The 24,799-nt window shown below is 37.4% G+C and overlaps 3 protein-coding genes across 6 annotated transcripts; 1 reads left to right on the forward strand and 2 right to left on the reverse strand.

Annotated features, from left to right (window-relative positions):
- Window positions 1-1,643: 1,643 nt before the first annotated feature.
- On the forward strand, window positions 1,644-17,764 carry LOC107810980 (uncharacterized). Of its 3 annotated transcripts, none has more exons than XM_016635810.2 (23): window positions 1,644-2,492; window positions 3,126-3,594; window positions 3,699-3,784; window positions 4,033-4,146; window positions 4,323-4,511; window positions 4,770-4,835; window positions 5,124-5,174; window positions 5,780-5,902; window positions 5,993-6,109; window positions 7,360-7,467; window positions 7,551-7,677; window positions 8,191-8,331; window positions 8,670-8,846; window positions 8,933-9,525; window positions 10,329-10,506; window positions 10,588-10,802; window positions 11,157-11,334; window positions 11,416-11,630; window positions 12,784-12,973; window positions 13,155-13,380; window positions 13,476-13,631; window positions 13,735-13,855; window positions 17,397-17,764. In XM_016635810.2, exons 1-23 carry the CDS (start codon window positions 1,782-1,784, stop codon window positions 17,436-17,438), a joined length of 4,593 nt encoding a protein of 1,530 aa, XP_016491296.2. In that variant the 5' UTR covers window positions 1,644-1,781; the 3' UTR covers window positions 17,439-17,764. The 3 variants fall into 3 exon arrangements, with proteins under 3 accessions (XP_016491296.2, XP_016491298.2, XP_075106463.1); XM_075250362.1 differs by lacking the exon at window positions 1,644-2,492 and adding an exon at window positions 2,865-3,004; XM_016635812.2 differs by lacking the exon at window positions 4,770-4,835.
- Window positions 17,765-18,217: 453 nt separating this feature from the next.
- Window positions 18,218-18,807, reverse strand: LOC107810981 (15.4 kDa class V heat shock protein). Its single transcript, XM_016635815.2, has 2 exons — window positions 18,666-18,807; window positions 18,218-18,534 (listed from the first exon to the last, which is right to left on the reverse strand). Exons 1-2 carry the CDS (start codon window positions 18,805-18,807, stop codon window positions 18,218-18,220), a joined length of 459 nt encoding a protein of 152 aa, XP_016491301.1.
- Window positions 18,808-20,448: 1,641 nt separating this feature from the next.
- LOC107810982 (uncharacterized) lies at window positions 20,449-23,405 on the reverse strand. Of its 2 annotated transcripts, none has more exons than XM_016635816.2 (2): window positions 23,269-23,405; window positions 20,449-22,549 (listed from the first exon to the last, which is right to left on the reverse strand). In XM_016635816.2, exon 2 carries the CDS (start codon window positions 22,532-22,534, stop codon window positions 20,636-20,638), a length of 1,899 nt encoding a protein of 632 aa, XP_016491302.1. In that variant the 5' UTR covers window positions 22,535-22,549; window positions 23,269-23,405; the 3' UTR covers window positions 20,449-20,635. The 2 variants fall into 2 exon arrangements, with proteins under 2 accessions (XP_016491302.1, XP_016491303.1); XM_016635817.2 differs by having other exon boundaries at window positions 23,151-23,288.
- Between the last annotated feature and the right edge of the window lie 1,394 nt (window positions 23,406-24,799).

The raw sequence follows: 24,799 nt of genomic DNA on the forward strand, positions 1-24,799 counted from the left end.
CCCCCACCCCCACCCCCGGCCTCCAGCAAGGAGAAGTTCTCTTTCCCTCTCGGGAAAGAAGATAAGAAATGATTCTTTTTTTCCCTCTCATGTGAATGGCCCTATCTTGTATCAAAAGGGTTTTCGTGCTATACATCACGTTGAGAAAGACCAACTTGATCGAAAATCGCCTTCTAAATCACCCCATTCATCCAAAAGAGAAGGGAAGGGGCATGTGTATCTGCATAATCCCTGCACATTTAACCCTATCTAGTTATTTTAAATATTTATTATAATTGTTAATTGATAACATGGTAAACAATAATTAATTTACTATAATAAATTAAATTACACCAATTTTGTAAAGAAATATAACACTATCGTGTATATAACTTAGACCTACAGAATTTCCAATTCGATAATACTTCGTTGTTACTCACGTTTTTTTTCAAATTAGAAATGGAAAAAAAATCGGGTAAATTTCACAATTGGTAATGTAATTATGATTATCTTTCACCAAAGTCATCTAACTTTGTTTCTCACACAAAAATCATATAACTATGACTTCTTCTTTTTTTTTTTTTTTTTTTTTTTATCAAAGTCATATAACTATATTTTCTCACACAAAAATTATAAACTTTTTTACTAACTCACATAAAATCATAGCGATCGAAAAATATATTTTTAGAAGTATTTTCTTACTTTGGTTTTTTATTTTTTATTTCCAGTCTAGTAAATAAATAATAATTTAACTAAAATAGGAATGACCCAACCCGATCTGGTCCGCCCGAATATAAATTAAAATAATACTAAAAGTGAATAGTAAATCCTTCAAAACATGATACTTCTATCTTTTATTTGTCTTTTCAATTTTTTTATTCAAATTGATAGCATTTTTATTTTAAATGCTCTCTAATTATAATTTTTTTTTTGTTTTTTTTTTGTTAGAATCTCATGCATTCCAAACTAAATTTTTTATAAGGGGAAGAAATCACTTTTAGAATTATTTTAACTTATGTATATGGGTATTGAGTCAGGTTGGGAACGGTCATTCCAATTTTAAGGGGAAAATATATAATTAATCGGTTGGCGGAAACTAATTGTATTTGCTAGCGAAAGTACATATAGAATGTGTATGTTATATGTATATAATACACACACACACACACTTATATATATATATATATATATATATATATATATAAATAATATTTTACCGGCTATTATTTTAAGGAGCGGCTAAAAATATACTCATATTTTTTCTATTTTAATTGGGTAATTATTTGTTAGATTAAAAAATAAAAATAAAAAACGTAAAATAAGAAAATACTACCGGAAATTTCAACCACTATGATTTTTGTGTGAGTTAGTGAAAGTTTTATGATTTTTGTGTGAGAAAACAAAGTTGTATGACTTTGGCGAAAAAAAGTCATAGTTATATAATTTTTATGTGAGAAAATAAAGTTGTACGATTTTGATGAAAAAAAATTATAATTATATGACCATTTTTTAAATTTACCCAAAAAATATCATTAGATTTGAAATTAAACCAATCATATGTATAATATCGTAACCGCCTATTTACTTTACCTTTATTAAGGAGATTACCTTTTGTGGATTCCTTTCCTTTTGGAGTGAACCGGAAAGGGGCCAGGCTGAAGGCCCGAGAACCCGAGTACAATTCAAAATTTAACTACTCATAAAACCCCCCGCCTGTCTCCACATTCAAATTAAAACGGTAAAGATAAAAAAGTTCACCATTTTCTCAGTTTCAGACAAATCCATCGGAATCTGGCTGGAAAATGGAACAGAAGAAAGCGTCACAAACTTCATGCATCCCATCACCCTTCCAGGACTTTCCATTTAAAGAAATCTCCAATTTCAAAACTCCAAAGCCTTCACGATATGCAGCAAAGTTTAGTTCTCCTTCTCCTACACCGATTCACTGCCAGGCGGAGTTTTTCACCGCCTCGAAAACCACGCCGGTATCTTCCGTCCGCCGTCGTGGAAGCATGAAGCCGTCGGCGGTGAAGTCGAGTGCTACTGCTCGAAGATTAAAGGCGTTCGAGCTCGAGCAAGCGAAATCAGCACGAAAGGCGTTGATTAGCAAAGAGAAATCGTTGAAATCACTCGCGAAGTCGCTTACCGTGTGGCTGAATTTCTTGTTTGAAAACCCTAGCTCTTGTGGTTGCGATGTCTCGAGTTTCACCGGAGGATTTGAGACGTCCAATCGGCTGCCGTGTGTTGCAGGAAATGGGAAGAGGAGGGAAAGTGGGGCAGGGCACAACACTGTTGGAGTTGATGTGCTGTGGCGAGGGCCCAAGAGGCAGAGGCATTTATCCTCAAATTTTGAAGATGGAGAGACAACAGCATTTTCAGATTCCATGTTTTCGGGACTTAAAGCTTCGTTGACTGACATTTGCAGCTTTGATGATTTAAAGGAGAGGATGAGTGGTTACCTCAGCTTGGGAAGCTGTAAAGAGGTTTTTGTTACAATGACTCAAGTAACAAAGGTAACATATGGAGATGCTAAATTCACAATTGAATCAATTTGTAAAGCCGTTTTCTGATGAATGATCGAATAATCAGCTTAATCTGTTTTTAAAAAAATATGAGAAGCTTGCTGATGAAACTCCGCCTTCGCGAAGAATGATTGGTCTCAAGCTTGATTAAATGACGAGGGTTGTGGTAGATTGAAACTAAAGAAATGGTCCAACTACGAGAACCTCTAGTCTCAGAGGACCCTTATTTCTCTCAAAAGACAAATTGTTTTATATTGGAATAAATTAGGTTGAAAAAAACTAATGATTCATAGTTGATTGATTGATTTGATGATGCTTTTTCTAAGTTACTCTACTGCTAATATTTACTCAAGGAGATGATAGAGTGTGTTATATTGGAATCAAGATCTTAGGCACCGATCTAAAGTAATCTGAAGCTTCACAACTTGTTTAACAATTCTTTGAGCCACAAGTGTAATTAGTGCGAATTGAGAACTGTAAAAGTGCGACTGTGCATGCTTTAGGTAACAATACCTTGATTCAACCAATAAATATTATTATCACAAAATAAAATATATGCCTACTTTATCATGGTTTGAATTATGGTCATTTGTTAAATTTCTCCTGCTTTGGTTATCTTTTCAGACCATTGATGAAGGACGCCTGAAAATGAGAGCTCATTGTCCCATGGTAACTGATGTTGGAATGAAGGAGAAAGCCTTGAGAACTCTTATGTGTTATAACCCCGTTTGGCTTCGGATTGGATTGTACATACTCTTGGGGGGTGACACCTTGTTACCAAATGGAGATGTCAATTCCGACCAAGAAATTGCCTTCTTGAAGATGGTGCTTGATAAGCAATTTTTCTCACATGTTGGTCTAGCAAAGACCTATGCTTATAACAAGTTAGTGGAGGGTTTATATAGACCTGGTTACTATGAAAAGTTAGGCAATATTGTCTTGAAGAGATTTTTGTTGCTTGTTCTCATACTAGATAGAGTCAAAACTCAGAGTAGTCTGCCACTTAAATATGGTATTGACGCACAAGATGGAGGATCTCCTCTATTGTTCTCTTTGCAATCAGATGCTAAATCTAGCCGTCAACTGATCAACAGTAATTGCTTGTTTACTCTTCATATTTTTCTTCTGTAGATTGTTTACAAGACCTTTCTATTATAACTCGTGTATTAACATTTCCCTATCTTAAAAACATGTTAGAGTTCTTATCATCTGATGTGATGCATGGTGAAGGCAATCTACTTGCGCATCTTGTCATCGTAGGCTATAAAGTGACATATCAACAGGTAAGCATGTTGATTAATGATCTTAGTTTGCAATTGTAAATGCTTTAACTACATGGTTGACTTTTTCTGGTTACCGGGTTGTCTCATGTTTAAGTTGGACCGAGTTGAGCCCTCGTTTATATGGGGTTGTCTCTTGGTTAGCGAGCGCTCTTGTCGTCTGTTTACTTTTACGGCACGGTTGACATCATTCATATGTGTTGCAGTATAGGTCTCTGATTATTGTGGCCAACTGATATTGTCTGGTGCAGAATCCTTTGCTTGAGTATCACTTTGGTGTGGCTGATTTATTTAAGGACCTTCAGGATGGCATTAGACTTTGCAGAGCCATTCAACTCTTGCAACATGATCCTTCTATCCTCTCGGTTAGCTTATAAATGATCGTCTTTCCTTCCTTTCCTTTTGTATGTGTTAGATTGGTTCCCATGTCTACAGAAGCTGTTACAATTGGAAACGTAAGGCTTATGAACTGTTCTATGTGCTGTTCTACGTCAGAAAATGGTAAGGCTTATGAACTGTTCTATGTGCTGTTCTATGTCAGAAAATGGTAGTTCCCTCAGATACTCGCAAGAAGAGTCTGGTGAACTGTGGCACAGTTCTACAATTTCTCAGGGAGGCAGGTGTCCCATTGTGTGATCAAGATGGAACAATCATTATGGCAGAAGACATCGTTGATGGAGACAAGGAGCTCACCATTTCATTGCTCTGGAACATCTTTGTGCACTTGCAGGTGAAATTTACTATTCCTTGTGAGTAGTGACTATTCCATCTATGTTAGTACACTCTAAAAAACTTAACCTTATTTTTAACGAGGTATGATCTTTTAACTGTTGCTTTTATATAAATAAAATAGTTATGCAATAAATCCTTTCTCAGTTTAGTTAGCTGTACTTTGCTTCCTAACTATTATAAAATTTGTTGTTAGCTACAGGAACTATATTCTTGACTTCTTTTATATTCATGATATATTCTGATGTCGATTTTGCAGTTGCCACTTCTAATCAACAAAGAACTTTTCTCAGAGGAGATTTCTAAAATCCGAGGAGTTGTTGAGGTATGCTTAGTCTGGAGTAAAGATACTTATTCTACTTTCCAGAAAAAAAGAACTTTCTCATCGCAAGGCACTGGTTGAATCAGAATGTCATCTAAGAACAGTATAGGTATATAATGTGAGTCGTAGTGATGTAGATTGGGTAAGATAGGAATCTATGAACATGTTTTACACCTCTATGTGTTAATGCTCATTGTGTCTAAAAGAGTGTGTATTTTATATTCGTACACTTAAATCACCTGACTGTAACAAGCCAAATTTGATAATGTTTTTCATATTTTCCACTTACAGCAAAACTCAAGCAGCTGCAATCACTTGGACATGCTCCTGAATTGGATCCGGGTATTATTATCATTTAATGAACTTTGTGACTACGGTAGTAATGTTTTCCTTATATCAGCCTTGTGGTGATCCTATTATTATTCTCGATTGATTTTGTGATGATCCATTGCCATTCTTTCAATGTTGTCACCTAGTACGCTTAACACTGATTATATCACATATGGTTAAGTGATGCTTAGAAGTTTGATTGACTAGTTGATGTAGATGACTAAAAGAAACAACTCTTATGGGGTGTGATTCTATGCGGGCATTTTGACTACGCTACTCTGTTGGATTGTCCTTTAGTCTCCTTTCTGGAAAACATAGCTCTTTAACTGTGATGCAAAAGGAAACGTTCAGGATTTAACACGGTGAATATGCCTGGTTAATAGGAAAATAGAAAACTCCTGTTATTTGGCTCTTGTCTGGATAACATATTCCCAGTATTTCCGAAGGATGTAGTAACACTCATGCTCAGTTTCAAATAATCCTAGCTGCAGAATATGTAGCTTCCACTATGGAGCACCCTAATGCTCTATAAGTAGTAGACTCGTTAGAAGATTATTGCTGCCTGTATCATTATGATTTGGATTTATCATATGAACATGATTACCTGACTGTTTCAGGCAATTTGTGAAAGTTATGACCTTAAGGTCGAAAATTTTTCATCGTTTGTTGATGGAAAAGCTATGTGGTGCTTGCTTGATTATTATTTCCGCAAGGACAATCGCTGTTCCTGCTCTTATCAGGTGCTTGAATTTTATCCATGAATCTATCATTGTTTAACATTTTACTAAGACAATTTTGCAGCTCAATACCGTTTTGTGATGATAGTACAGGCACTCAGTGAAGCAAAAGAAGAAGTTTCCATAGTATCTGTAGTTGATTACACAGATGCAGTGCACAATTTTATTCTATCTCAAAAGCTGCCATTGCTATTGGGGAGGTTTCCAGAGGTGAAACAATAGTTTACTTAGTGTCTGTAAAAATTGAGCGATTCATAATATTCTGTTATTTCCTTGGTAAAATAATTGATTTAGGAGCAAAATAGTTCTGAGTGTTTCAAAGAAATGCTGCTCCAACTGTTGTTTCCCAACGATGAAGTTGTCCCCTGCAAATAAGAGTATTGATAAAAGTACTTAAAATTTCTACAGAAAAAGAATATGCCAGACCTCTTAATTTTCCTGTAAGTGCTTCAACTTTCAAACTTTTTACATGGGTTCTGCACTCACATATTAATCTGAATGAAATACCTTTTAGCATCAGAGGGACCTTCCATCAAATTAGTATACATCTTCTTTTCCTGAAAACTTATACTTAGAAAGATCTCTATGATAACCAAACAGTAACTCTGCTCAAACTTTTGTAATATTTCCGGGATATTTCAAGTAGCAGTGTATTGCAATAAGCATTTGCTTGTAGAGTTCCATGTATTGCAGGCATTTGCTCCTAAGAGATTGAGGCAAACAAGGATTTCCTACTACTACACACTCCACAGAATATTCTTCTTAGGGGAGCAAATCCTATGAAAAGCAACCAATAGCTGTAATCTACCTATGGAGTTACGATATGGCTAATGAAAGTTTGTCGGGTAGTTTCCCTCTTAGTCTTTTCTTGCCAGAAGTGCATGCCTCCTTATTAGTCAATACTCCTAGTGATTGGATAAGATACCGTGTATAGTTCCTCTGAGCCTTTATCCTTTTTAGGTTCTCTTGTCTTCCTCTGGAACTTCTGTTGAACTGAGAAATAGAGAACAATTTGTAGAAACGAACCATGTTCTGACCTTAACCAAAATATTTGGGATTCAAAAGTGGAAGAAACCATTTGGTCTGTTACAATCAGACACATATTGCTTTTAACCCATATATGTTACCTTTTGGAGGTCGCAATACCATTTATATAATTCTATGAATTTGGTGTTGTTGATCAGTTAACAAAATACCTTTGTTCTCAAACTCCCCCAGTCTCAATTCCATGTCCATCATTCCTTTTTGGTCTGTCCCTACATGGAAAGTTAAATCTTACCACTTATTGTGCAACTCAGGATATTTCATTAGACCAAAATGATCTTTCATAGTAATTTTATTTTAGTGGCTCCATTAAAACCAAACAACCCACATCCACTTTGGGATGGCAGGAATAATTCAATTTAATACTTGTGGGCCGAAAATTGTATGATTGAAAGTTAAATATAATTTTTTTGCAGGTACTACAAGTCAGTGATATACTGGAAACAAACGGTGCATGCAATGGTCAGAGTGTCATTATTCTCTTGGTGTTTCTCTCATTTCAACTACTAGTTAGAAGAAACAAGGTATTGTTCATTATAGATTATATGCAACTCACTAGTGTCAGTCTTAATTTGGGAAACTGATGACAATTGCTGTCTTTTAACAGGATCAATTGAATTTCCACAAGTTATTGGGATTTAATTGTCAAAGTCCTGAAAGGAGACGGCTAAGCACGGACCAGTGGTTTATGCATCCTGAAGCAGCTGTAGACCCAGAACAAAATGATGACAAAGGTGTCTGATGGTTCTTTTGAGGGATTCTAATTTTAGAAATTTTATCGTTTATTTATTTCATTTGTTTGGCCAATGGAAGACTTGAAACATTCATCAGCTGTTTATATGAACTACAGGAAGTAAAGTTTTGGGTAACACCATGCATCAGAAAATTTTCCATTAAACCAAATGGTAGTGAACCCTGTAGGCGCTGTTTATATAAACTACAGCGAACATAATTTTGACTGTGACACCATGCGGCAGAAAACGTTGTGTGGAAACGTGAAGTTGTCAATACTACAGATTTTACTTAAAGTTGGTTAGAATAAAGTATTTCGAGTTTCAATTTTCTTTTTCCAATGAATGCAAATTTTATGAAAAAGGTTCCCATTTCTTTACGGAAATAATTTCAGTAGAGGTAATCTTTCTCTGCATAAAGGCTTCTCTCCTTTGTAATAGTCTCATATCCATGTCATCGATAGCCTTTTGTACTAATTTAATTTCATGGTCTTTATGACCTTTTTGATAATACAGATGTTGCCAGAAATTTTAAGGCTGTAATGTCTTGGTGGCAAGAGATGGCTCAACAAAATAACAAATGCACTTCTAAGGAAACTTCTAGCAGTCTAGTAAAGTGGTCTTTTACTAGTAAAAGAACCAATGATACTCAAAAAGGTAATCATCCATGATACTTCTTAGATTTTTGGCACTTCAGCTTATTCTGTCTGTTTAAATGCTGTTGGCATTTGGGGGGTGTTATAGATCTGGAACGACTAGCAACTTCTACACCAAACAATTACGTACTTAGTGTGTAAATATTTTGCTGTAACCATTATCATGAACATGTCAATATTCTCTCCGATAGCTTTTCTTCTTGTATATAATTCAATGTGGGTGTCACCCCTACTATCTCCATTCTGTGCTTTGTCATCTGAAGATGAAAATTTGAATGCTTCAGGTATAGTTTTACCAGCTCTCAAGTCAGCTGAAAGATGTTTGTCTCATTGTTTCAGAAAATGCAGCAAAAGTAATACAGTCTCATTTCAGACAGTCAGTGCAGCGTCGCAAATATTTGAGGATTAGGAATGCAGTCTGTATCTTGCAAGCTGCAGTACAAGCATGGCTGAGGGTAAAGAAGGAACAATCAATTCAGTTTTTTGGTTCACAGACATATCTGGCATCACTATGTGGTATATGCTTACTTTTTCCCTTCCCTTTTGCTCCATTACTAGCTGTTAGAACTTTTATCATTTAATGTATTGCTACAAATGAACAGGTGCAAGGAATTGTTCAGAAAATTTGGAAAAACACGCTGCCTTTGTGGTCGATAGACATGCCTTTCTTAAGTTGAGGAGATCTGTAAGAATCATCCAGCGTGCCACAAGAGACTGGATTTCCCGGAGACATGTGACTGGAGATGCATCACCGCAAGATTTGTCCGCTCAAACTCTCATTGATGCTGCCATTGTCATACAAAAGTGTATTCGTGGGTGGATAGTAAGGTCTTCTCTTGTAAGCACGGACCAATCTCCTACAGTTCCTAAGGAATGTGAAGAGAATATAAATGCAGCGGTAGCAATCCAACATGCTTCAAAGGAATATACATTAAGCAGCCCTCTACACAGTCAACACTTTGCAGCAACTAAAATTCAAAGTTACTATCATGGATGGTTGATGAGGAAAAAATTTGTGGATCAGAAGCAAGCAGCAATAAAAATACAGAGCATTTTTCAATCTGCAAGATGTTTGAGGGATTTTCATTGCTATAAACAGGAAGCTCTTTCAGCAATTGCAATCCAGGCTTATGTCCGCAAACGGATTGCTCAAAGAGAAGTTTATAGGCGTAAATCTCAAATTATTATGATTCAGGTAATTTTTTCTTGAAATATTAAATATTTGAGGTATATTGATTCATTTTTATTTACTTCAGAGATACACTCGATACTGACCTGCCATATATTGTACTTAACTACACCTTTTATTTGGTACCCCAGGCTTATTAAGTTACTCATTGAAAGTACATCCTCGTAAGGTCAACATCTAGTTAAAGGACTTAGATTGTGTAACTTCTTTTTTTCATGCATTTGCATTATGTTTTTCTGTTAGTTGTATCCTGCAACCTTCCAGAGATCCTCAGTCACATAAGGTACAGGGTTCCATAATGTTTATGTGACACAAATCAAACCGCAGAATTTAGGTCATTTCCTTTCATGAGCAGATTGTACCTTGAATCATTAGCCTATGGGACAGGCTTAGATTTTTTTTTGTCTTAAACAGCGTGTTTGCACCAGTTAGCATGAGGAGAAACGTAGATAGACGAACCAGAAGCATTACAAGTTTATCTAACAAGTTATGGAGTATATAAATGCGTTTGTATTTCTAAATATTGTTGCCTTAATTTAGCAAAATTGTTGTAAGTGGCTAAGTGCAATACTTTGTTTTGGCACTTTCACTTGGCAATGACATTTGCTGCTTTTACTTCCATATTTTGCAGCCAGTCAATTGTTGCGTCATTTCTGGCTTCTGTAACCGTTATGTTACCCCTACATTAACTACTCTAACAAGGATTTCATATAGCAGCTCATGCAACTTTATCATGATATGGACTAATAAAAGACTTTTCTCAAAGGACTTGACTGTTCCAAGTGTTTAATAATTTTTTGTTGTGCCAGAGCCATTGTCGTGGCTGGTTAACAAGGAAAAGGCTGCTCATTGAAAAAGAGGCTGTTATAAAGATTCAAACTGCAATTCGGAGCATGAAATACCGGAAAGCATTCCTTCGCCAAAGGCACGCTACTCTGGAGATACAACGGTTTGCAAGAGGAGCCATTACTAGAAAGAGTCTCCTAGGTACCTTTATTTTCAATCACAAGTTTCATTGTTGACGTTTCCTGTTCCTGCCTATAATCAACTTAATGCATGGTATTCCAGGGGCCTCTTGCTACAGTAATATCTCAAAATTGGGTGACCAAACTCTTGCACTTAAAATACAATTGCAAGCAGTATTAAAGTTGCAAAGGTGGTGGAGAGGTAAACTTCTTCATGAACAGAGAACAAAAGCAGCACTTGTCATCCAATCGCATGTCCGAGGATGGACAGCCCGGCAAAGTGCTTCAAGAAACAAGCACCAAATTATTGTGATCCAAGTAAGTCGTAGATCTTGCTTACCGCGCCGTGCTTCCTTAACATGCTTGAGGCAACTTCTGAAGTTCACATGTATTTTATAGTTCTTTATTGCAAAAAATGGTACTTCTGCGTTGTTTATTTTTTGGCACTTTCACTTGGCAATGACATTTGCCGCTTTTACTTCCATATTTTGCAGCCAGTCAATTGTTGCGTCATTTCTGGCTTCTGTAACCGTTATGTTACCCCTACATTAACTACTCTAACAAGGATTTCATATAGCAGCTCATGCAACTTTATCATGATATGGACTAATACAATACTTTTCTCAAAGGACTTGACTGTTTCAAGTGTTTAATAAATTTTTGTTGTGCCAGAGCCATTGTCGTGGCTGGTTAACAAGGAAAAGGCTGCTCATTGAAAAAGAGGCTGTTATAAAGATTCAAACTGCAATTCGGAGCATGAAATACCGGAAGGCATTCCTTCGCCAAAGGCATGCTACTTTGGAAATACAACGGTTTGCAAGAGGAGCCATTACTAGAATGAGTCTCCTAGGTACCTTTATTTTCAACCACAAGTTTCATTGTTGACTTTTCTTATTCCTGCCTATAATCAACTTAATGCATGGTATTCCAGGGGCCTCTTGCTACAGTAATATCTCAAAATTGGGTTACCAAACTCTTGCACTTAAAATACAATTGCAAGCAGTATTAAAGTTGCAAAGGTGGTGGAGAGGTAAACTTCTTCATGAACAGAGAACAAAAGCAGCACTTGTCATCCAATCGCATGTCCGAGGATGGACAGCCCGGCAAAGTGCTTCAAGAAACAAGCACCGAATTATTGTGATCCAAGTAAGTCGTAGATCTTGCTTACCGCACCGTGCTTCCTTAACATGCTTGAGGCAACTTCTGAAGTTCACATGTATTTTATAGTTCTTTATTGCCGCTGTTTATTTCCTTTGACTATGGCTGGGTAAGTATTGTTTACTTCCAGCTTTTCTTGTCGCATTTTGAAGATTACTTCTCCTTCTCTTTCACTATTTATATCTTCCTGCGCTGTAGATTGTAATATTTTCGCTCACATCTGAAACATAGCTGACAGTGCGTATGGCCTTTGCATCCAATAATTCATTTCTAATCTCCCCTTTGTAGTTGATCGCATGTTTTTAAGATATTTTTTTTCTCGATTTTGCGCTTTTAGATTATCTGGAAACTTGATTTTGTTCATGGAGAAAAGCTGAACAATAATGCTTAAAAATGTATTAGCAAGTAGTTCTATTCAATATAGCAGGAATGGCCCAGAGCAAGTCAAGTAACAATCTTTAAAATCTCTGGAATCATGTGGTTGTTGTTGTGTGAATCTTCCAGCACCGGAAAGAGGGGTCCTTACTTGAGTGAAATATGGTTCAGCTCAATATCAGAAAACATCTTTGCAGTATAGGCATTGCTAAATTATGTGTATGTTTCAAAGTATTTGTATCACCAGATAGAATGGTTGTAGTGGATTGAAGCAGCGTATAATTCTTGAAAGGTGAAGTTCTTGTTATGACCTTATGGTGATTTTTCTGCGAATTAGCTATGAGGAAAGCAATTGGGGAAGATATGAAGGTGAGAAGATGAGAAAGAAAAGATTCTTGTCTGAAGAAATAGAACGTGATCATGTAGTACTGTCAAATATAATAGATAGCTCATATATGCTTTGGATCACTAAGTTACATATGGGAATAAATGCACACTGGGTATACTATCTCAACTGTACGTGTCCTTTTTCACTATCTCAGCAATATACGTCCAAGCCGTTATGCTTTCTAGCCGTATTGAATGAAGCTCAGTTTTACACGATTAAGCTTGTACTTATTGTTAGAATGTCTGCTAGCAATCTTCTTCTTGAATAATTTTCTTGTATACATTCCAAATATTTCCAAATTTGTTTTTGTAGTTGAATCAGCAGTATCTTCATTCTTCTTGAACTTTCTTAACTCATGCGTCATTTTTCACTATGAAGGCATACATGAAAGGTTACCTTGCGAGAAAAGATTTAAGAGGGCAGCTTCTTGATTTGCGTCTGAGAGTACAAAAATCTGCTGCGAATGTTAATGATGGTATGCGCATAATAAACAGGCTTGTTGCAGCACTGTCAGAACTTCTGAATATGAGAAGTGTCAGCGACATTCTTCGTATCTGTGCAACTCTGAGTAAGTGTTTTGTGCATCTGGTACAGATACGTCTTTGATTGTTTCTTGTTTTCAATGTCCACTCACTTAACAGTGCGTAGAAGGGTGCATGTCTAGATTCTCATGAGTGATGAGTTCAGTCAAGATAGTTCACCTAGGGATCATAAAGAAATAATATCCTCTTTTTCTTTTCCTTTGATAGATATGGCAACACAACATTCACAAAAATGTTGTGAAGAACTTGTTGCTGCGGGTGCTGTTGGTACATTGTTAAAGCTGATCAGCTCTCTCAGCCGGAGCCTACCTGATCAAGAAGTTACAAAACATGCACTCTCCACTCTCAGAAACCTTTCCCGATATCCACACTTGATTAATGTACTAATTGATAGCTGTGGATCAGTGGAAACAATCTTGCGGGAGTTTTTAAGGTATGCTATTGAAATTGAGCATTAAAATCAAGTTCCTAATGTACTTCAGGTGGCATAAGCTTTATATGTTTCTACTTTGCAAAATGCTTGTGCAGAAACAAAGAAGAGGGATATTTCATTGCGTCAGACCTTTTGAAGAAGATATTCACAGAGAAAACAGGTGTTGAAGCTGTGCACAAGTTGCCTGCTCTTTTGAGGAGACTACGCGATCATGTAGAAGAGCTTTCACGGAAAGCAAAACCTGACAAGTGGTCTGCTCTTCAATATACCAACCCCAGTTGCTTAATCTTCTTCTCCATAAAACAGTTTAGTTGTGGTAGATATATTGTCTAAGATTGAACCTAATTTACGCAGGTCCAGGACTCCACAGCCACATGCAAGGAAAGAGCTGGACAAAAGATTGAGAGAAGCTGTTGAGATATTGGAATTGATTAAAGTGTCCCTCGGAAATCCAACTAGACGACTCTCTTACAAGGTGTAAGAATTTTCTAACTAGTTGGATAGGAGTCTTTGTCTTTGTTGATATTGTTATGTATGCATTTAGTACATCATGTTTAGCAAGATGGAATAGAAACTTTCCTTTCAGTTCAGTTAGTGAATTGTGAAGATATCTTCACTGAATACTTCTCCATTCTCCAACACCATCATTAATCTAACTTTTAGTTAGTCCATTATGGACTCTAGGGTGTGATATCAGATATGTGAGGTTGCTGTTAGTATTAGGTTGCTGAGTTTAATCTCCATATAGACATTATGATAGAATTTTTACAATATCAGGTAGCTCAGGTTATGTGCTACAACATGTTAAATCTCCATACAGACATTATGATGGAATTTTTATAATATCAGGTAACTCGGGTTATGTGCTACAACATGTTAAAACTACACTAATAGTATAAATTCTTTACACTTAGTGAAGTTAAATCCAACTGTAATGTCAACAACAACAACATACCCAGTATATTCCCAACATGTGGGGTCTGGGGAGGGTAGTCTGTACGCAGACCTTACCCCTACCTAATGAAGGCGGAGAGATTATTTCCAATAGACCCTCAGCTCAGAAAGAAGAAGGAGACGAAGAGGAAGAAGAAGAAAAAGAAGGAAAGCAAGAAAGGAAGAGAGAAGAAAAAGAAGGAGAGATAAGTAGTACCTTCTAACCTTCTACCCTAATCCTAGACTTTCACACCCTCTTATCAAGGGTCATGTCCTCAGTGAGCTAAGCAGTGCCATGTCCTGTCTAATCACCTCTCCCCAACACTTTTTAGGCCTACCTCGACCTCTTCTCAAACTCGCCATGGCCAAGCTCTCACACCTCCTAACAGGAGCTTCAATGCTTCTCCTCTTAACATATCCAAACCATCTCAGCCTCTACTCCCGCATCTCGTCCTCCACGGAGGCTACTCCCACTTTGTCTCGGATAGCTTCATTCCTAATCTTATCTCTCCTGGTACACCCACACATCCATCTCAACATTGTCATTTCTGCTACTTTCATCTTTTGCACATGAGAGTTCTTAACTGGCCAACACTCAGCCCCATGGCATAGTCGGTCGAACCGCTACTCTATAAAACTTACCCTTAAGTCTTGGCGGCGCATTCTTATCACATAAAATATCAGAAACGAGCCTCCATCTCACCCATCCTGCTCCAAAGCGATGTGTGACGTCTTCATCAATCTCCCCGTTACCTTGGATAATACACCCGAGATACTTGAAACTTGTTCTCTTGGGGATAACTTGGGCATCAAGCTTTACATCTACATTTGTTTCATGGGTCCCGTCATTGAATTTGCACTCCAAGTATTTAGTTTTGGTTCTGCTCAGCTTGAAACCTTTAGACTCCCAGGCTTGTCTCCAAACCTCCAGACTCGCGTCACGTCAATCAACACTATATCATCGACAAATAGCATGCACTAAGGCACCTCCCTTGGATGTGTCGCGACAACACATCCATCGCCAAGGCAAATAAAAACGGGCTAAGAGCCGATCCCTGGTGCGGCCCCATCACAACTAGGAAGTGTTCCGAGTCACCTCTCACAGTCCTCACCCGAGTCTTAGCACCATCATACATATCCTTAATCACCCTAGTGAACGCTACCGGAACGCCGCTAGCCTCCAAACACCTCCACAGAACCTCCCTCAGGATTTTGTCGTACGCTTTCTCAAGGTCAATAAACACCATATGCAAGTCCTTCTTCCTTTCCCCATACTGCTCCACTAATCTCCTCACCAGATGAATCGCTTCCTTAGTCGAACGTCCCGGCATGAATCCGAACTGGTTCTCGGAAATAGACACGCACCTCCTCACCCTGGCCTCCACCACCTTCTCCCAAACTTTCATAGTTTGTCTCAATAGCTTTATACCCCTATAGTTGTTGCAATTTTGGATATCACCCTTGTTTTTGTACAACGGAACCATCGTACTCCACCTCCATTTTTCGGGCATCTTCTCCGTCCTGAAATAATATTAAACAACCCAGTGAGCCACTCCAAGCCTGCTCACCCCACGCTATTCCAAAATTCCACTGGGATTTCATCTAGGCTCGTCGCTCTGCCCCTACACATCTTACGCATCGCCCCTTCCACCTCCTCTACCTTAATACGCTTACAAAATCCAAAATCCTGCCGACTCTCGGAGTGCTCAAACTCACCTAGCACAATGCTTCTATCTCCCTCCTCGTTCAACAGTTTATGAAAGTATGTCTGTCATCTTCTTCTAATAAGTGCCTCATCCATCAATACTTTGTCATCCTCGTCCTTGATGCACTTGACTTGGTCTAAGTCACGGGTCTTCCTCTCCCTTACCTTGGCCAACACGTACAACTTCTTGTCCCCGCCTTTGGCCTCGAGCTCCTCGTACAAACAACCAAATGCCGCATTCTTTGCTGTTGTAACTGCTAACTTTGCCTCTTTCTTTGCCTTTTTGTAACACTCCCGATAAGTCCTTTTTTCCTCGTATATACTCTCCACAAGCTTTAAATAAACAGCTTTCTTAGCTTCTATTTTTACCTTGGATCTCTCCATTCCACCACCAGTCCCCTTTATGACCCCCAAAAAAGCCCTTCGTGACCCCTAAGACCTCTCTAGCAGCTTCCCTAATGCAGCTCGCAGTCATGATCCACATACTAGTCGCGTCCCCCCTACTCCTCCAGGCCCCCGTAGCCAGCAACTTCTCCCCCAACTCCTTAGCTTTGTCCTTGGTCAAGTTACCCCACTTGATCTTAGGTTGCCTGCACGCCACCCTTTTCCTCCTACTCCTCTTGATCTCCAAGTCCATTACTAGGAGTCTATGCTGGGTCGTGAGGTGCTCACTAGGGATTGACCTTGCAATCAGTACATATACCTTAATCACATTTCCTGCAGAGAAGGTAATCAATCTGCGTCTTGGCCATCGAATTTCGGAATGTGACCAGGTGCTCCTCCCTCTTCGGAAAACTCGAGTTGGCTATAACCAAATCAAAAGCTCTAGCAAATTCCAACAATGAAGTTCCTATCCCCAAAACCGAACCCGACATGCACATCATCATAACGCCTAGCACTAGCCCCAATATGGCCATTGAAATCTCCGCCAATGAACAGCTTCTTGGTGTGCGGGATACTACGCACCACCTCGTCCAACCATAGTGTCGATACTTCTAAATCATCATAAAAGATTTAGCAAGGTTTTTTTTTCCCTAATGAACAATTTAATGCAAGTGACATGCTTGGGCGGAAAGTTCACTGTTTCTCAAATATTAAATGTAATGGTCTATTCTAATTCTTTCCGATTCTGAAATCTTAATTCTTGTGAAATTTTCCTATGTTAATAATTCGAGGACGGTAAACTGTTAATTATCGACTTTAGATCCACTAAATTGGTCAATTTCCCTGTGGGGTCGCATTAAATTTGGATAAGACATTTTTTATTGCATTTATCATACTCCTGTCTGTGGCTTCTGCAAGTTGCAGCCTTTTGCTGAAAATCATACGTAATTAATTGTTAAATATCCAAGTTGTGATTTTTAAATCAATTTGGCAGGGGCAACTGCAAGTCGCAGTTCACTTAACTAAAGTTGGTTAAAGTAGACGCAAAGTAAAGGAGGGGACTGGAGGGCCCACCCTGTGACCTTTATCTTTTTCCAAGTGCATCAAAGGAGATTCAGATTCCATGGGCCAAAATTATCCACCAGCAAAGCCTACTGTCAAATTCTTCCCTCTTTTTTCACTATTCCTTCTCCTTTAGATTCAAGATCAACGGAGAACTTGATTATACTGGATGTTTCAAGTTCGACCTCTTAGTGAACCTACTTGGTAGAAATGTTAGAATTTAGACCAAACTAACTATGTCTAACAATATTATCCCCTTTCCTGCTCCCTTGGTAAAGATGAAGATATTTTGCATCTTTCTATGTTCTCTGCGTTCTGCAATTACAAATTGAAATTGGACACCACTATACACCTCCTTAATTAACTAAATTCAACATCCAATGGTGCATTAATTCTGAAACTATCATCGCCAGATTTTCCTTGGAGAGCATTCATAAGATTCGGTTTTAATACTCCTCTATTTTAATATTCTTTTGGGAGGATGGACCATGAAAAGGAGAAGGGATGGAACCCCTGCATCTTCTGCACCTTAGGTGATGCAGGGTAAATAGTCTCCAGGCCATAATTTTGCTATTATTCACAAGCTTAAAAGTTTTTGGAACGACAGCAAATTTAGTTTAAGGATTATCATTAATCTAAAGTATGTACAGATACTCAAAGAAAGCACAATAGTATGTACAGAACTACAGATACTCAAAGAAAGCACAATCTTGAAATCATTGTCTATTCCCGAAACAATCAATGTTTACAAGATTAAGTATTACTAATATTAACCAATCTTGTTTGGAAAAAATATATCAAGCCAGCTCTAGCACCAAGATTCACCATCCTTTCTGGCAAGTCAGCTGGCTCAATGAAAAATCCCCTTCTCACAAGAGTTCTTGGAACTGTGATTGTCAAAACACCATCTCTATAACTAGCACAAATTCCATTCATATCCACCATTCCAGGTAGCCGAAATTTCCTCAAGAAACTCCTTGTTGGTTCTGTGGTTTCATTGGCAGCTTCAGTTCTTATTATCAGGTATCTTGAATCCTCAACTTCCACCTTTATTTCCTCTTTCTTCAGGCCTATAAAAGAAAACATCAATACCATTTTTTTAAAACTCTAGAAAACCAATATCTAATACAGAACAAAGCACAGGGTCTTCAAAAAAGAGGTTATTTTAAATGGTTCAACAATTTTGATTTTCTTTTTTTACCTGGAAGATCAGCGGAATATATGTGAGATTCAGGGGTCTCTCTCCAATGAACATAATTCTCAGGAATGAAATGATAGGGAAAGAGGAGAGGAGAGGTGAAGAAAGAATTCCGTGTAGAGGGGTGGAAGGTTGAGAACTCCATGTTCTTAGAAAATAGAGAGAGAAGAGGATTTGGGAGGAAAAGTGTGGTGGCTGCAAGAGAGGTTGGTTGTGTTTTAGGGGATGAAAAGAGTGTTGATTTTGACCTTATATAAGCCTAGCCAAGATTGGTGGCATTGGTGATCTTGTTAGGCTTTTCATTAAAATAATGATTGGCTCCTCTATTCTTTGAAGGGAAAAGGCAAATATATCTATCTTGGACAAAGAGATGCATGTGAGTTGCTACTTGCAAGTTTGGGTATCTAATAGTGAAGTGACAAATCCAACCTAATTTTAGAAGAATCAAATAAAACAATTAACTACTTAGCCAAGTGGGAAATGTTCCCTCTATTTTACTCTTTTAGGACTTTCGGAGATGATTTCCTTTTTACTTTTAGATTTTCTTGAGATCATTACATTACAAAAACAAATAAAATTGTTCAATGGGAGAATATATATTTGAAAGAACAAAACCATGGAATACAAAAGCAAAACAACCTTCAGCTAAAGACTAGTAGTCCAGCTGATTCAGCGGGAATGTGGGAACAAAGAGAAACTACGTTTGATTCTCGTTTATATTTTACTGATTGTAAATTCACCTAATATTATTTAAGGTAGTGATTGTAATCTCACCACTTACTCTCTAAAGTTTAACAATATATTTTTGCTTGTCCCTTATTCCATTATGTCAATTTTTCGCTAAATTCAACAGGAAACACTTGGATTGTTATAAAAAGTTTGAAAATATTTTTACCTTTTAGCGTTTGTTCCTTAACGTCTTAGAATTTTCAAAACTTTGTACGAATTCTCAATAACCAATTTTTACATAAATATATATTAAATTTATTAATCTTATAAACAATTGTCCACAGCTTTTTACTATTTTATCTTCACTTCTTTTTACTATTCGGAAATTTGAAGGTGTGGGGAATGCGCATGACCGCGGCCGCCATTGATCAAGTTGGATTGCACTTTTTTTTAGAAATACAAAACTAAAACTTCCAAAGCTGGTCATCGGGACACAACTAAGAAAATATACTACCATTGATGGAAACAAAACAACGCTGCTTCCTCTAGCACAGGAATTGGTAGCAGTGGCAAATGGGCGAGTTGGATCGGATATATGGACGGGTAAAAATGTGTAATGCAAAAAACGGATAAATTATCCAACCGACCCATATTTAATACGGATAAAATGGGTTAACCGGCGGATAATATAGATATACGATAATATGAATATCCATATTATCCATGACTCCTTGAATATGATCACTTTTGGGAGAATTCCTAGTCTAATTTGAGGCTTTACAAATGTAAAAGTTAAACACATTAGTTATCTAATGGTTATCCATTTTCTAAGTGGATAATATAGTTCTTATCCATATTTGACCCGTTTTTAAAAAGTTCATTATCCAACTTATTTTTTAATGGATAATATGAGTGAATAACTATTTTCTTTTTATCATTTTGTCACCACTAGGCACCGGTAATTCTATCGTCCAAAGCTAGGGGAAATGGAAGGAAATCACATACCTCTTTTTGGTCTCTGCTAAAATTTCTCCAGAATATACCGTGGTAGTCTTACAGATATATAATCAATAACATACATCAGACCTATGAACATTAAAAGAAAATAACAGTTAAGTTGATAAATAATAATTATTTGATGAAAGAAACAAACCCAGATTCCATATATGGACTGAAAACAATTTCGCTGTAAGGCATTTCTTTAATAAGTGTCCCTCAGATGATCACCATACAGCTGAATATTGACAACAGTGTGCAAGACTCAGGAATTACAACATCAACATGGCTTTAGTGGATATCCTAATTCATGTATTTACTCCTAACAAAAAACAATTGCTATATGATGGGAAATTAGTGGAAGTGCCAAAAATCCTCACAGGAGAACGGAAAGGATTTGGTGTTACAGGATAGCTAATATGTAACCCTGCAGCGCGAAGAACTTGTTTACTACTTGAGCACGAAAGTTCGGACTCATTGGTGAAATAAGCTGGAACGTTCGTGGATTTTATCAAGTCAAGAGCTCCATTCCAACATGAATAGCTTCCTAACCCACAATTCAAAGACATGATAACGTGAGGAGTTGGCAGATAGTTGGCTTCGTCCTGGTAAAGACCCCTTACAAGGTTTACCCTCACTCTGCTACCTATTCCAGAAGTTGTCCCGGATAAATTAGTGGGGACTTCTGGCCCGACCATTATTATGTGTATATTGCCCATTCCGTGGAGTAGATGACCAATCTCAGCAAAGGCTGGCATCCAATCTAACTCACCTTCAGGTCCAATGTAGTGGAGGATCACCTCTTTGTTCTTGAGTAACAGATTCTTTGAGCTGATGTTGAGTGCTGTCAATATGTAATAGATTGTCAAGGGATGAGACAGAATATCTGCAACGGGACTCGTTAGTGGTAATGACCGGAGGCTGTAGTACTCTAGCCAACCAGATAAGAAGACTGAGCTTGATATCCCATCTCTAAAATGATTATGAAAAGGTGAATCATGAGGGTATTCATTCTCATCCAAGCCACCCCATGAATCCCAAAGTCCACCCGGAACAGGAAGAAGACCAAATGGACAGTGGAAATAACAATTACATTTTCTTCTCCACATGCCTTTCTGGTGAATACCAAGTGATTCAAGCCATTTACAAGGCTGCTCAGCAGAACAACTAAAGATGAAGATCTTCATTGCCAGCTCTTCTTCTCTTTCCATCATGGCCCTGTAAAGTCCGCAAACATCTTTGTGCGCTTCCTTCCAATGCTGCTTCTGGCAGACGGAACTGCAATAGACCACTGCAGAGCAATGACCGCAGCAAACTGACTGTTCTCTGCTGACCTTTTCCTCACACAGCATGCACTCCCTCAAACAGACAGCTGCATTTGATTTCACATCAATAAACGTCTCCTCCATTTGCGCTTCGGAATGTTTGGTGGGAGTGGAAGTTGATGACGAGCTATACTTTTCCTGATATCCTCGACCAGGAGGGTGTGAAATTGTTACTGCCACAAGATCATTTCCTTTGGCCATTTCTGCAGGCCACTGGACATCAACTGTTTCGATGAAAGGTTCAAAATATGTCACTCTAGACCACTTTGGAGCTGCACCATAATCTTGCTGAAGCAAAGGGTGCAGAAGAGAAGCTCCTTTCATTACTGCATACACAAATCTAAGCTCTTCAAGTGTTGGATTCCTAAACTGAAGCTCACCAGTGGTTGTGCAGCGGCCAACGTCAATCACTGGATATCGATCTTCACCTGAGACCTCCAATGCCAACGATATAACAAATCTCTTATTTGAAGGGAGCATCACAGAGTCCAGGTCATAAGTAACCCGCAAAACCTCAACATTTGGAACCCGAATTGTCTCCCTAGAACCAGTCATCTTCTTCGCATCATTTTCCGACCTAAACATATAAAGACCTATATCCCCACCATCTCCACCAATAAATTGGATACAAGAAAATGGCTGTTTTTTGCCAGACCAATCTGAATCCTTCCCTACCCTTACACCGAAAAGATGACCTGGGCGCAACCGCCTCCAAGGATCAGTTCTATACAAAGCTGCAGCAGCTCTGTATACAGACTTAATGAAAGGCGGTGCAATACCATCTATCTTCATAAGATTGGTTCCTGATCCAGGACCAAGTCCAGGTCCAGATCCAAATTGCTCTTGAAATCTACCAAATGCATATTTCAAATGCACGTCCATCTTAATTGCTGACACCTGCACAAATTAGACGTCACATTACTCTAGAAAACCCAACAGCAACACGAATTAAGTGTATAGCAATAACAACAAATGCAGCACCAAATTCAAGCAGAAAAATTTAGTAATCTGTAAGAACAATTTCAAGCAAAAGACTGCTCCATTTATGGGGCATATCTTTCCCAACAAACACCTAATAATATAGTGATAAAACTTGTTGCTTTTGCTTCGCTGTATCAAGAATGCTACACTAAACACTACCAAGAAACAAGGCTAAAATGGAAAAAAATTCTTGCTATTCATGAATAAAACCCACTAACACCATTCATCTACAGAACAATAAAAACAAATGCAGAACCAAATTCAAGCAGTGCAATGTAGTAAGCTGTAAGAAACATTTCAAGCACCAAGATGACTGCTCCTTTTATGTGAAATATCATTCTCATGAACAAACCCAGAAACTAAATAAGAAATATTGTTGATTTTACTTCATCATATCAAGAATTTTCTACCAAAACAGTACCAAAAAGAAAGGTACAAGGAAAAATATTTCTGGGTATTTCTGAAATTACTTGAAACCAGCATTCATAAGTTTATAAGTATGATGGAAAGCTCGTACCAGCTAAGTGAAAATGCAGAGAAGAATGATTCAATTTAATTTGGTGATAAAATCAAATCAGTAGTACTAAAGCATTTGAGTTGGAATTTCTTAATATAAACAAGTGTGGCAATGTCACCTTGATTATTGATCTCTACTGAAGAAAGCTGCGATCTTTAGCTTTCAAATAACACAACAGTCAACTTAGAGTCAAGATCTGCTGACACTGACAAGAACTGTGTCTGAGAGAAATTGGAAATGGGAAGATCATCGTCGATCGAGCTGAATGGGCTTTATGTTGGGCCTAAGCTTTCTAATATGGACTTTCTTGGAGTTGTTTGCCCGAGGAATTTTTCTTTCCTTTTTGCTTACATAATAGTAAGACATAAAATTTCCTTAAGGAAGTCTTCCTATTTAAACATGGAAATTTTACCTCCTATAACAAATTTTTACACCTTATTTATTATAAATAAATACTTTTTTAAAAAATTATTTTTTATAGCTACCTTTTAGATTTTATAGAAAATTATTTATTTATGGTCACTTCTTACTTTAAGCCTTTAAATACACTGCGAAATATTTTTCTCTCTTCTACTTTCTATTCTTTCTCTCACACTAACACCGTATAGCATACAACTTTACTAAACCCACGATCTCTCTCCACTATCTCTCTCCCAACCCAGTATCTTCCCCGTGAATACAACCACCATTATCAACTGGGAATGTAGTCTTGTAACATACCGGCGACGTCCTTGAAACGCCGGAGATACAGTAAAGATCGAGATTTTAACTCGAGTGCTAACTTAAAACGAGGGGGCAGAGAAAGTGCAGCGTCGAGAAGGTTAACGGCCGAAGCAATCTCGTTGGGCTCTTGTGTTGCAATAAAAAGTTTTGCATCTTTGATGTATTTGTCGACAATCTGTAAAAATAATGTTAATATTTATTAGAACTTGAATATGTATGGATATCATATGTATTCAAAATACATCCGCAGTATGTATTCAGCAGTTTACTAAAAATAATCCTTTAGTAAGCTATGGAATATATTCATCAGATATATATATATATATATATATATATATATATATATATATTCAAATATATCTACAGTATGTATTCATATGTATTTGTGAATATTAAGCATTATGTATTCATATATGTATTCAGCAGATTGTAGTGTATATATACTGAAGTTTGTATTCATATGTATTTCACTGTATATTAAGCATTATGTATTCAGCAGTATGTACGATCAAACTTGCCATATGTAAAATCGAATTATACCGATTGTTGTATATATTTGTATGAATTTCAAATTTTATTTAGTAAAGAGAACTTCCACGAACGATAGCAACAAAGAAAGCCAGAATTGAATCTCTAGAGATTGCTCTATTTTGGGGTATTTTTGGCTGAGAATATTCTATAACTGGAAATACAAATTATGCGTGTTATAATTGAGTTAGTTGAGTTATACTAGGAGTCTATCGCGTTAATTGATTCACTTACCCTTTTTAAACAGCTGAAAGGACCCTTTTTTCCACAGATTTATGTTATTGTATTCACGAATACAGTCGAATACATTATCTGCTAGCTGGATTCCCATATTTTAGTAATTTAGTAAATGATAGCTATAGCAAGCTAATAACCACTAAACAATAGTGGTTTGTGAA

Source organism: Nicotiana tabacum, chromosome 3 (assembly GCF_000715075.1).
Source record: "Nicotiana tabacum cultivar K326 chromosome 3, ASM71507v2, whole genome shotgun sequence".
In the NCBI taxonomy this organism is placed as follows: domain Eukaryota; kingdom Viridiplantae; phylum Streptophyta; class Magnoliopsida; order Solanales; family Solanaceae; genus Nicotiana; species Nicotiana tabacum.

Excerpts from the sequence above, each read along its gene's own strand:
- LOC107810980 (XM_016635810.2), top strand. The coding sequence starts at position 1,782 with ATGGAACAGAAGAAAGCGTCACAAACTTCATGCATCCCATCACCCTTC. Across the intron at positions 6,110-7,359 it reads TATTGGGGAGGTTTCCAGAG|GTACTACAAGTCAGTGATAT; the intron begins GTGAAACAATAG and ends ATTTTTTTGCAG. Across the intron at positions 12,974-13,154 it reads TCGTATCTGTGCAACTCTGA|ATATGGCAACACAACATTCA; the intron begins GTAAGTGTTTTG and ends TTCCTTTGATAG.
- LOC107810981 (XM_016635815.2), bottom strand. The coding sequence starts at position 18,807 with ATGGAGTTCTCAACCTTCCACCCCTCTACACGGAATTCTTTCTTCACC. Across the intron at positions 18,535-18,665 it reads ATATTCCGCTGATCTTCCAG|GCCTGAAGAAAGAGGAAATA; the intron begins GTAAAAAAAGAA and ends TTTCTTTTATAG.
- LOC107810982 (XM_016635816.2), bottom strand. The coding sequence starts at position 22,534 with ATGGACGTGCATTTGAAATATGCATTTGGTAGATTTCAAGAGCAATTT.